Here is a 13,196-nt window from a genome sequence, read left to right on the forward strand (position 1 = left end):
AAGAATGTGCGAATTGTATAATAAAAACCAAAACCTGAAGGATTCCGACATATTTTTTGATACATATAGTACTTTTGGTAGGAAATTGAAGTCTGTTTTACTATAAAAAAGAAGAAAATGTGTACTTACTTCATTCACTATACTCTTTAAGTACTTTTTTATGATTTATCTCTAAACTTGTATAAAAATATTTGTACACTTTTATTTTATACTGAGCATTATCTATATACAAAATAATTTTACCTTATTTACATGTAAAAAATATTTAAAATTGTTATCTACCAGTCAATCAGTGGGAAATAGTTAGGATGCAGGCGAATTCTCAAGTTATTGTTTTACAAAATTATCTTTTAATTACTGTCTGTATCTGTGTTTTCTCCTTAAATAAATAAATAAATAAATATATCAGTTTTCTAACTTTACCCGCTGTTTTATTTATTTGTTCTGTCAAATTCATAAATTCATTCATATATTTCGCAATACTTCTACATAAACATATCACAGTAGTTTTGCACATGTATTGCGATCTAAGATACGTTTTTAAAACTAGAAAAAAAACTTAATTTAAGTTACCCCTGTTTCCCCGCATTTCCTCGAGTGTTTTTATGCTGAGTAGGCACTGACGCTTTTCCTGCTCAACACGTTCATATAAAGTCGCGCGCGGAACATCTGCACATCAGTTTAGTGCCTTTATTGATTTGGTTAACCACAGGTAACACACACACTCATTAAAATTCATAGAAATATAACTCATTCTAAATTTTTGTATTTCTTGGGCATTAAATATGTAACAATTTCTAGTTAATGACACGGTTGTGTACCTATATATCTATATAAAAATTGTAAATATTCGTTTGTTCAAAGTTCTCCGAAAGTTCTTCACAAATTTATTTGGAATTTTGACACAACATTGAATTCGAATATGCGCGTGTTTTTATATATTTCTTTTATTATATAGATGTCACTTGTTACAGGTAAGAACATGCTTTTTTAAAAAAAGAGCATCATATGTTGAAATTTATTATTTTTTTATTAATACAATTTTTTTTTTAAAATAAACAGCGCCATTTGTTGGACGTAAAAGCTACACGCGCTATAGATTATCTATCTGCACAGACAGACTGAACCATAGCAACGCGTGGCGGGGTACACCTAGTAATATAAAAAAAATAATTTACAGACCATTATTTTAGTTTTCGTTTTGAAAAATTTAACAGATTTCTCAAGAATTCAGATTATCCCGTAATTTTCAGTACTTACCTATTTAGCTTCTTATTGAGGTGTAATCACAGTGATTTATATACGTGTAAGAAATTATGATTAATTACTTGAAGATTTACTTTACTGTCCTCATTTCTCACAAAATTACAACAGGAACTAAAATATTAAATTAAAATTGGCATATTTTGTAACACATTCATCATATTTTAATTCAGAGTAGAATGTACTTTCATTATCGCCCGAAGATTAACATACTAAAGTGAACTATAACTGATTTTTCGTTGTTGCATGACAAAATCGAAAAAGACATTAAAAACTTAATTTAATATCCGTGCATTCCGTGTAAGTTGGACGTCATAGACTTAGATTTGTTAATTCAGATTATGTTTTTAAAAACCCTTTTTTATTGTAAGTACCGCACAAGAGTCCCAACTGCTCCTAACCGCCTGGAGCCAGTAAGGCAATGGGGGTATATTGTAAGGCTGAAGGCAGTGGGGAAGAGAGGAATGAAATCGGGAAGAGTAAGAGTAAGAGTACCTGGCTATTCAGATCTGCTCAACAAACACGGATAAAGCCATTTCAAGCAACGTTTAAATTCTGAGTGGTGGTCTTGTACCAGGGCGATACTGAGAGTATTTTCCACTCTGGAACTTGCCGAAAGCAGGTGTACTATTTTAAATGAATATTTGTGAAATAATACAAATTATTCAAATAAAATAACTTGCGCACGCCGGGATTCGAACCGCGACCTTCGGATGGTAAACTTCGGAAAATGGTTGATTTTGATTAGGTTTCTGTGGTTTACTCTTTTGAAATTGGTTAGGTAAATATTATTTCTCATAAATCATGAGTGCTAACAGTGATGGCATCGCATCCAGTTTCCGTATTAAAATGGTTTCCAACAACAACAAAAAATTACTAACAGTTACAAAAATTATTAGCGGGCATACAATGATACGAATTAATAACAAAAACAAATAAATATCATACCCATTGTAATCCTGTATTTTGGTTGACATGACGTCATGCTAGACAAATGATCACAATTTGTTCAAAAGCTGAAACGGTCAAGATATGTGAAAATGTCAAGATTTCAAATTGGAGCCGATTGTTAATTTGATTTTCATAGAATGTGACGAGAGTTTGAAATAACCCAAACAATGTGACTGGCTAATGAAAATATGTAAAAATAGATTTCCAGATTTTTTTTTAATATAGGGATTTCCGGAAACCCTTCTTTTACATTAGTTCCCTTCAGGAGGCCTTGAGGAAAGTAATTTCCCTCAGAGTCTATGTTATCTTTGGGGATGCTGTGTGGATGGTCTTTTTGGAGAGAGGAAGGAGTGAATTTGGATTTTAAAGAGACCTATTTAATAGGAGGGAAGAAACACAGAGGCTGGCAAATGGTTCCACTAGAAACGTCCCGTTCTCATGTGATAAATGTCAATGGTGTTTATGTGTTGGGCGCGCGTTTAATGTGTTTCTACTATACACCGATGCCGAAGGAATAAATGATGCTAGTAAAGAACGTAACAGAGTGAATAATATCATATAGCAACTAATTTTTGGTAGCTACCTTTTTAAATGGTCACAAAGTTTCTAATAAAATTGGTTTGTAATCTAGATAGATTCTCTATTTAGACTAAACGAAACACGAAACAACAAGGCACTGAAAAATAATAAAAGATATCGGCACAGTTAGGAATCGAACCCAGGAGTTCTTGTCTTACTGGGACAGGCGTCTTAACCTGTTGACCATTAGGACCTATTTATTAAATGTCATATATTATATATATCGATATCATATTTCAAATTCAAAATTTAAAAAATCATCTTGAAACATTTTTTTTACAGTTATCTTTTTTTTAAATTTGTTTTATTCTTGTTCTGTTTCATGTTTCGTTCAGATTTATTAGTATTATCTACTTCAATGGTATATTACATTAATGGATATAACCTTCAAAATAAGTTAAAGAAAAAGTTGTTCCTGAAGTGTTTTAAATTTAAACAAGCTTGGTTACTACTTGTTTCATTATTGATTTATCCTTGAACAAGAAAGACCAATAATCAGCTAAGTCCATATGTGCGAGTCACGGAATTACATGATAATTGCTTAAATAATTAGCGATTTGCATCCATCTTGCAGATTTACAAGCATCCTATGACATAAAGTCAACTTTTCCATCAATCATTCTCTTGTCATATTTGATTTCTAGTAAGAGACGACCATTCAGAATTTAAAAAAAAGATTTTAGCTGTGTTTAGTGACTAGATCTGTATTCCCAGGAATTTACCATCTTATTCTCCTCCGTCGCTTCCTTCAACCTCACGCATCCGAAGTCATAACCCCTCTCCTTTTAACTATATATTCGACATTTCTTTTTAACAATATAAAACAATGAGATTGCACGATTCTACCCGAACTAAGATATATAAACACACATTAAGATAGCAGCTAAAAAAATGTGCGTTACGAAAATGAAGATAATGTTGCTAGCTTTCAATCGAAGTATGATAGAGCTAAAAATGGCGTTAGTTGATTTGGTCGAATTAATTCATTGGTAAGATCACTTCCCCGGCAAGTAAGAGGTGTTGGGTTCAATTTCTAGATGCAAATAAATCTTTTCCCGTCTTTTCTGTTTTTGCATCTTTCGTTTGAGAGTCGTTAATATTGTCCTCAAAAATAACTTATTAATTCCTCAACGTAGTAAAATAAAATAAAAATACCTAGTAACAAACACACCAAAGAAATACATGAAGAACGAAAACCTGTTTTTGATAATTTTTTATTAAATTTCGAATATAATCAGGATTTCCGGTTAGGTGCACTTGCCCTTATAATATCTCATGACGAAATGCGAAAATATTCGGATTTCGTGAACACGTGTTCTGACATCGTGATAATACAGGGTTTTCCAATAAGAGGTGTTATTTTGATATTCAATCGTAAAATATCAATGGTTTCGTTGCTTTTGTGGCACGTAACGCCGTCTTGTTGAAAGTAAACGTTGTCCAGATCAATACCATCTGATACTATTCGCAAGACAAATCTAATGCAAACATATATCACAGATAATAACAATATAAGAGTGACTGATGAACATTAAATTTCATCAACTTTATTACAGATTATTACAAGATGAACTCTCTAATCATCTCCTTTATGCTGGTGTGTCTGACCGTCGTGCTGGCCGCCCCACAAGACAAGTACACCAGCAAGTATGACAACTTCGACATCGACTCTGTCCTCGGCAATGAAAGGATTCTCAAGAACTACATCAAATGTCTGATGGACAATGGACCATGCACCAGGGAAGGAAAGGACTTGAAACGTAAGCCACTCATATTAATTTCATAAAATTTTAACTTAGTTACTTACCAAGTGCCTGGTAGACATCATTGTACCATGCACCGCAGAAGCTATCAGTGGAATCACAGATTTCAATTAATCTTTACTACGAATTACTTTACATTATGAACACCAAAAACTTAAATAGAATTAAATTTAAATTGTTAATTACGCTATAAAAAAATACAAGCGTAAGCTACTAAATAATTTACTGTTTAAATCATTGAAGAAGAAGATAATACTAATGAGATCTAAACGGATGATGAAAAAGAACAAGACACAGAAAATAAAAAGTGAACGGTTGCAATTGAAAATAATTGCAAAGCATATAAGAAACAACTTAAACATAAATAATATTTCTACAAATACATAAGGATTTATTATAATAAAACAAATAAAAAACTTTATTCCACTTAATTTTATTTTGACCGTAACCGGTTTCAGCTCGTCAAAGCCATCTTCAGACTGGTACACAAAATTCTTAGTCTACGGTTTATATACACACAGTTCACATTAAGTGAACTGCGCTAACTGCCCAGCATATTACGTTGGTCAAACAGGGAGATCTTTCAAAACCCGTATTAAAGAACATTTTACAAATTGGGTAAATAATAAAGGCGAATTGTCAAATGTAGCATCACATTTATTAGAAAACAAACACTCGTTTGATAAAGACAGAGATGTTAAAGTTCTCCATACTTGCAATAAAGGCCATAAGCTTGATAGATTAGAATCTTTAGAAATTACTCGCTTAATTAATAAAATAGACCCTAACTTTGTAATGAATAAACAATTAGAATCATTTACCAAGTCTCCGCTCTTGTATCCATTGTAATTTTCATAATAATTTTGATGTTAAAATATGTAGTTAGGTTAGACCATCCCTACTTCAATGTAAACATGTACCCCTTCAATAAGTAACTTTGTAATTAATAAGCTATTAGTATTAGTTGCTAAGTCCCTACTTTCTTAATTCCTATAATAATTTCTCAAATGTAAACATGTATATTTTCAAAAAGCAAATATAATCCCATCATAAATAATGATTTGACATTAAAATTAGGTCATTAATAATGCATATTACCTGTGAGGTTTTTTCCCTAATAAATATTGAAATGAGCTACAAACCCAAGGTAATTAGCTTACTGGATTTACCAAATATTTAGAAATTCGACAATCTTAAACGACTTAGTAACAAATAAAATTGATTAAAACCCTATAAACTACCCCTCTCCCCCCTCCCCCATATGTTGTGTATATAAACCGTAGACTAAGAATTTTGTGTACCAGTCTGAAGATGGCTTTGACGAGCTGAAACCGGTTACGGTCAAAATAAAATTAAGTGGAATAAAGTTTTTTATTTGTTTTATTATAATATATTATAATGGAATTCCACCACGAATTATCGGTCTCAAAAATAGAAATACATAAGGATTTCTTTAGTAAAAATAATTTACCACAATTGAATATTAGCAAAAGAATAATATCTGTTGGAGGACTAACCGTGCCACTAGCACGAACCACAACAGCACAGCATCACTATATATTCAAGGGTGTTAAATTATTTAATAAATTACCCCTTGATATACGATCGGAAGAAAATTACGAAAAATATTTAAAAAAAATTAAATTAAAATACTCTTGTACCACCTCATAACTTTACTTCATCTATTAACTAACCAATATTTTTATTACTTTTATTGTTATTTTTTGTTAAATTACAAATATTTTTAGTTTAATTTAAACAAATGTAAAAATATTTTGTTGTCCTCTCCTAAACACAAGCAGCTGCTTTATTAGGAGAGTGATTGAAATATTGGTGTTTATATTGTCAAAAATTGTAACCTTGTTTATATGTTTCAATAAAAAAATTAAAAAAATAATCCTGTTTTATAGCTAAGTTTATTTGTGGCAGTTTCACTCGAATAACTTTTTTTTCTTTTAAACTCTTCATAAAATAATTAATAACCATTTTTTCGCCTAAATCGACCATTTCCATACTCAACTTGCCAAGCGATTTGTATGCCTATTACCTAGATTCGTGGTGATATAACAAACATTGACATATTTTTTACTTTTATACTGCCCTTAAAAGGTGACTCTCTTATCTGATAACTGCGACACATAATTACACACAAAAAGGTATTTGAAAAGATGCTGTTGAAATAATAGCAACGAATTATTTTTGCTCAGGAAAATACGAAGTGTAAATAGGAGGTCTAGAACGGACGATCGATAAAGCTCTATCTCAATACGATATCGATGAAATCCGTCTTCTACGATCAGGTAGCGATATTTGCGAGCACGGTCAACGATTGATAAGACGTATTCCAACCGACGATTGACAATTTTTTGCGCGGCCTCTATAGTATCAGATAAGCTTCTTTTAACTTACATTTTTTTTTAATAATTTCGCTCGCTACGTAAAATTTCTGCCCAATTAACAAACGGAGTTGAAATAACGAAGTTCTTAGAATTTAAAGAATTCGATCACTTGCGGAAACGAAATTTGTTCACATAAGTTGTGAATAAAAATTTAATTAACTAACTTAATGTCAAAAAGTAAATACGGACTGCCAATACGTATTTAGATAAACATTTCAATTCAACATTGCAAATGTATTAACATTTTTACTTATTTGTATATTTTACAAACGTCAAACTGTATGACGTTTGACGTTTGTCGTCTCGGAATGTCAATTCGTAGAAAATACCTTCTGTTTTGCCAGCGAAAGTCTTCTTCTTGTTTATTGCGTTATCAATATCATTCTGGATAATAACAGCGCGACCGTGCTCAGGAAATCTTTATAAAATCATCGGTAGTTACGCCTAACGATCCGATATTATAAAGTTTCACTGTGCTAGACCCCCTGATAGGTTATAGGTATTTGACACATACGAGTACCAAGCAGGTTGTCAAGTTATATTTCATAATACCACACTTATCTGATGTGTGTTCGCCCTTCCTCTATCTTTAATAATAGCCTTACACAATGCCCACATCTTCATGACATGATTTATTGCTGAAGTGGAGAGTGCTCCCGGCTAATGGTTTATTATTGACGTAAGGTTCAACAGTGTTTATACGAGAAGAATCTCCTTACCACTGTCAATAGTTTCATCATGAAACACTCTGATGTAATTCTAGTTGCATAATATGCACCAAAACTAATAATGCATTAAAATTTATTGAAAAGATTTAAAAATTATATTTAGAACTCTGAAGAAATCAACCTTTAAGCGGTAGATACTTGAAATAATTAGTATTATTGGTATTATTAATTCTTATTACTTATCTAATACAACTATATTATTTCATTCATACGTCATAATTATAAATAAAATGTTTTTCGGTGTGATATTTTTCTTCGTGCTCCATTGCTGGGGAATAAATAAACGCCATTTTATTAGCGTTTTGTTTACCTATTATTTATTTAATTTTGTGTCTTGTAGTGTGTCTGAAACAAAGGTTTGTACCTCAATTGGGAACAAGGTTAGAAAATTTACGTCAATTGGGAACAATCTAAGAAAAATTATCTCAATTGGGAACAATGTAAGAAATTTTACCTCAATTGCGATCAATGTAAGACAATTTAACTGATTTGGGAACAATGTTAGTAAATTTACCTTATTCGGGAACAATGTAAGAAAATTTACCTGATTTGGGATCAATATTCGCAAAATTTCATCAATTGGGAACAATGTAAGATAATTTATTATGTTAACTATTCGTTTGGAAAAGATGTTTGACATTACATTTATTTAATTTATTTATTCATCTTATTTTAGCCATTTGTACATTACCGTTTCGGACTCTACCTGTTTCACTCTACATTCATTTTGTTACTGACCACATTAATTTTCTTTACACTCTACCTGTTTCACTCTACATTCATTTTGTTACTGACCACATTAATTTTCTTTACACTCTACCTGTTTTGGACTCTACCTGTTCCACTATACATTCATTTTTTTTACTGATCACTTTAATTTTATTTACAATTATATTTACTCTGTTTCGTAAGAACCCTTCCTTAATCAGGAGAATATTACAAACGTTAAGGGAAGGGTTTTTCCGAAACCGGTAGTGTGAATAAAATTAAAGTGGTCCATAACAAATTTGTGTTTTTATTGTAAATTATGACGAGCCACAAAGTCGATGCCTTTTACAAATACGTAATTTATAATTAATTACATTCATACATTATAACATTTTTATTATTAATTGCATTTTATTTTTATTAATATGGTGCCGACTTTATGGTTTCCTGCATTGTATTATAATATTGTATTCCTTTGTACAGTAAACTATTTTGTGTATTGGATTTGTCCTTTTTTGGTATCCTAATTTCGATGCACGTTCTTGTATTATGTTTGTGAATGTCCCTAGGCTGAGGGAATAAATCCGCTCAGACGTAGCATAATTAATTTTCTACGTGAGACCAAGATTACTCTAATTAAATATAGATTCTCAATTCAAATATAGATCAAAGAATTACAGTTGTCGTGTAGGGACTCTGTTGAAAGTGTAGCAAATGAATGCATTATCCTTTAAATGCCTCTTGTGTCCTGCAGAGATCCTGCCCGAAGCTCTGGAGACGTCCTGCTCCAAGTGCACCCCCTCGCAGCGCCGCATCATGCGCAAGCTCAGCAAGCACGTGATGATCAACAAGCCTGAGGACTGGGCCAAGCTGACAACTAAGTACGACCGTGATCATAAGTATACCGCCAGCTTCGACAAGTTCGTCAACGAGGACAACTAAACTAAAAGACACCGACCCTTAAGTTTTAATTAGAATTGATATTAAGAAATATCTGTTATCTTAATATGTAACGGATTAAAGGTACCACAAAATAGTGTTAAAACAAAAGTTTATGTCAATCCGATAAAATAATTTGCAATTTCGGTGGTGGGTTTGGGGACCGCCGCCCCAGGAACCATTTATTGTATAACCACCACCTCTGCCATAGGTCACCCTAAGTGGTTTGCTACGTTTTGTGATTTAGCAGGAGTGCCCGGGTTCATCGGGTGAGGTGTATTCAGAATGCGTATGCCCACCAGCTGCGTGACGTGCCGGATCGGGAGAGGGTGGTTTAGGGAGACCCTTTGACCTCTCCAACTGGTCTCTCGACCCATCGCCTTGCGCCGCAACGGGAGGGATAGATCGTTCGTCCGTCACTCCTGGACACAGATATACCTAGATTCCCACCCACACCTCATACCTTTTCCTTCCCAGAACTTTCTCTCCTTCCTTTCCCTGAAAAGACCCCTCACACATCATCCCCAAAGATAACTCCTGTATGGGGTTAAGTAAATACAAAATAATAATTACCGTAATTTCAAACATCTATGGTACAACGCCACAATCATGAATGTACCACTCACCACAACTAATAGCGGGTTCAGACGTTTCAATTTTAGTTGATCAACTCGACACTATTGAAAGCATATTAATGAGCGAACCTTCTTTCAACAAAGTTGATCGAGTTTCTACATAGAAATCTTGTCGTTAAATAAAAGTTGATGAACTAACTGTAATGGTCAATGCGCGCCAAAAAACAGATATTTGAAACATGAGTGTCATCTACTGAACAGTTTACACACTAATTGACAAAGCATAGATTTGATGAAGTTGTTATGGTTTGGGAATACTCTTTGTCCGCCATTTTTTCACTCGTCATTCTTGTCAAAGAGTCAATGTGGGTGACGTATATAATCTCGTTGCCCGCTTAATTTTAAATTCTCTCAATTACGATTCTTCATCGATTTATTCAATGAAATGTGTTTGATGGACATAGTTCAGAAGGTACTTCATAATTACGAGGTAATCCCAAAAGAAAGGTATCGGTTGAAAATTTTGTCGATGTTGTCGATGCATTTTTGTAAGCGCTGTAATAATTTTTATATTCCCATGTCATAGGTACCGGCTCGCCGCCATGTCATTGAGGTCAGGTTGAAACCCATATATATGGACATTATCGGAATGTATTCCCTTGAATGCTCACACAAGACGACAAACTCATACAAAACATTTGCTGTAACAAGAATAACTGCACAAAAACAACCGATTAACAACAAAAATACTGCTAAAATTAAAATAATAAGTGTTACATATTTTTTTGTAATCAAACATTACGTATTATATCTATCACATAGCAAAAACAGTCCTTAATGTATTATATATTTGACAAAATAGCTCTTGTATGTAATATTGTGATAAATGCATATTTTGTAATTATTTTTTTGTTATTCTACCATGTTGTGTAATTATATTATTATTAGAATGATTGAATAATAAATCTTGAGATTCAATGCTGTCTTTTTAATATATTTTTAATCATTATGTTAATATTCGCAGCATAAAGAAGAATTATAAAGTATTATCTCAATTGGTATACTGTACATTATTTTAATTCTTTTCCACCGCAGGGGTGGGATATATCCATATATTGTTAAGTGCTTATCCGCTAGGCTAAATGAACTCTGTACGATAAATTAATCATTGATCAATCCTGATTATATTATCAATCACTAAATAAAGAACCCTAGTACCTACTGAAAGATTCTTCCATATTGAGAATTTATGTAGTAATTACTCCCACCGTGCAAGCTCACTGAAAGAATCCTTGATTGAAGGTGTTAGAATAAAAAATGTTTCTTTAATTAGTAATGTGATATTTGGGACTATTTATAGGTCTAAGGTAGGTATTTAACCATCCTCGCGATTAACTGTTTTTTTTTATTATTTATTAACTTTCAAAAATACATTTATACTATTAAGTCCCGTTAAACTGATTGATATCAGTTTGTCAACGGGTTCTTTTAACAATTACTTTTTAAATACATATACAATTTTACAATTACATAAAATATACAAATAATTACATTAGTACAAAAAAATTCTTTCACATAACCATTTTTTTAACATACATTTCCTTCTGTGAGTCAATTCACAGCTTTTTAATGAGTTTGGTAACATGTTGTAAATTATTGGAACGAGGTATTCTAGAGTTCTTTGACCGTATTTATTCAGGTATCTGGGAACTACAAGTCCATCGTTTGCAATTAGTCTTGTATTATGAACATGTGTCACTATTTTATTATGTTCAGATTGAGATGTATGCTGACTCGCAATTTTAAGCCACAATAAAGCACGAACAGATAATAAATTTACAGAATTGTATAGTAATGACTTTGGTACGTCATTTCTTTGTTCGTATTTAATTTTGTTCAATAATAATTTTACCAAATAATATTGTACATTTTGGACTGAAAGAAGATTTATTTTTGTTGAATGTCCCCATGAAGTTATTCCATATCTTATTAGGGAACAAACATAAACAGTTGTTAAAACAAATATCTATTACAATAAATAAATACTCCTAATCGGTAGAAAACTCTTTTCGCTTGTCCGTTGTATAATAGCCACTGTTTATAGGGTCGAGTAACTACAGAAGAGTAATACCGGACCATATATAAAATAAAGGTTATTCTATGGATAAGCTATCAAGGGGATGGTGAAATACCAAGATATTGGAGACAATAATACTTGCTGCCAGGTCAAACGCTGGGTTTATTTCGGATTGCTAAAAATGAAGGACATGCTGGCAGTAGGTTATTTATTAAAATTAATGTGTTATCGTTACCAAAGTGAACGGCGAGTCTCAAGGGACATAATTACGTTTTTTTTTAAATAGGGAGTCCATTTTTATGTTATGAAAAAACAGTGCCTTTTTTGTAAATACCGCACAAGAGTTCCAACCACTCACAACCGTTTGGATCCGTGAGGCTATGGCATCCTCAATTGGGGTATTTTATGAGGCTGAAGGTAGTGGGATTTCGAAGGAAATCGGAAAGAGGAAGGTGAGGTTGTAACTGGCTATTCATATCTGCAAAAAACACAGCTAAAGACATTCAAGCAACGTTTCAATTCTGAACGATGGTCTTATACCGGGGCGATAATGAGAGTATCTTTCAAGCCGGATCGCGCCGCAAGTATACTACTTATTATTTCAAATGAATAAATTGTGAAATAAAACAAACTCATAAAATTAAATTTACTTGCGCACGCCGGGATTTGAACCCGCGACTTTCAAATTGCTAATCGAGAGCCTTAACCCTCGACCACGGAGACCAACCACCTAATCTAAACATAAAAATATTGACATCTTGTGCAATTAAATTGTAAACGCTAAGTAACAAAAACTAAGGGTCTAAAATATTAACTAAAATTCAAAATTGTAAATATTACATAAATCATAAAATGAGATATGAGAACACAAATAAATAACAACAGCAATTATCACAAATATATACCTACAACTGAACTGATCAAATGTTTATAAAATGAATGGTACGCAATTGAACAGGATTTATAGCAACAAAATGATAACTTGGAGAACGTTTTAAATTATTCAATGTTAGCTAGCTTTAAATGTTCTTGAATTACACTAAAATGAATATAATTCAAAATCTTATTAAATAAGTTACACGCTCGTGTTTATGGGAGGAGTACGTGGAGTAAGTAGGAGTACATGCAACATGAAAATAATGCTTAAAAGGCGATGTGCAAACAATAGTCTTATTAAATAACTACAAACGTATTTCAACATACAAATTAATATA

General features: G+C 32.4%; 1 protein-coding gene across 1 annotated transcript; it reads left to right on the forward strand.

Moving 5' to 3' along the window:
* Positions 1 to 639: 639 nt before the first annotated feature.
* LOC149418892 (ejaculatory bulb-specific protein 3-like) lies at positions 640 to 10,874 on the forward strand. Its single transcript, XM_089639070.1, has 3 exons — positions 640 to 712; positions 4,350 to 4,553; positions 9,146 to 10,874. The coding sequence occupies exons 2-3, from the start codon at positions 4,361 to 4,363 to the stop codon at positions 9,331 to 9,333; spliced, it is 381 nt and encodes a 126-aa protein (XP_089495196.1). The 5' UTR covers positions 640 to 712; positions 4,350 to 4,360; the 3' UTR covers positions 9,334 to 10,874.
* The last annotated feature ends 2,322 nt before the right edge of the window (positions 10,875 to 13,196 follow it).

Source organism: Hesperophylax consimilis, chromosome 13 (genome assembly GCF_061612785.1).
Source record: "Hesperophylax consimilis isolate HC1 chromosome 13, BYU_Hcon_1.0, whole genome shotgun sequence".
NCBI classification, from domain to species: domain Eukaryota; kingdom Metazoa; phylum Arthropoda; class Insecta; order Trichoptera; family Limnephilidae; genus Hesperophylax; species Hesperophylax consimilis.

Coding starts and splice junctions, on each gene's coding strand:
- LOC149418892 (XM_089639070.1), top strand. CDS start 4,361: ATGAACTCTCTAATCATCTCCTTTATGCTGGTGTGTCTGACCGTCGTG. Junction 4,554..9,145: donor GGAAGGAAAGGACTTGAAAC/GTAAGCCACTCA, acceptor TGTGTCCTGCAG/AGATCCTGCCCGAAGCTCTG.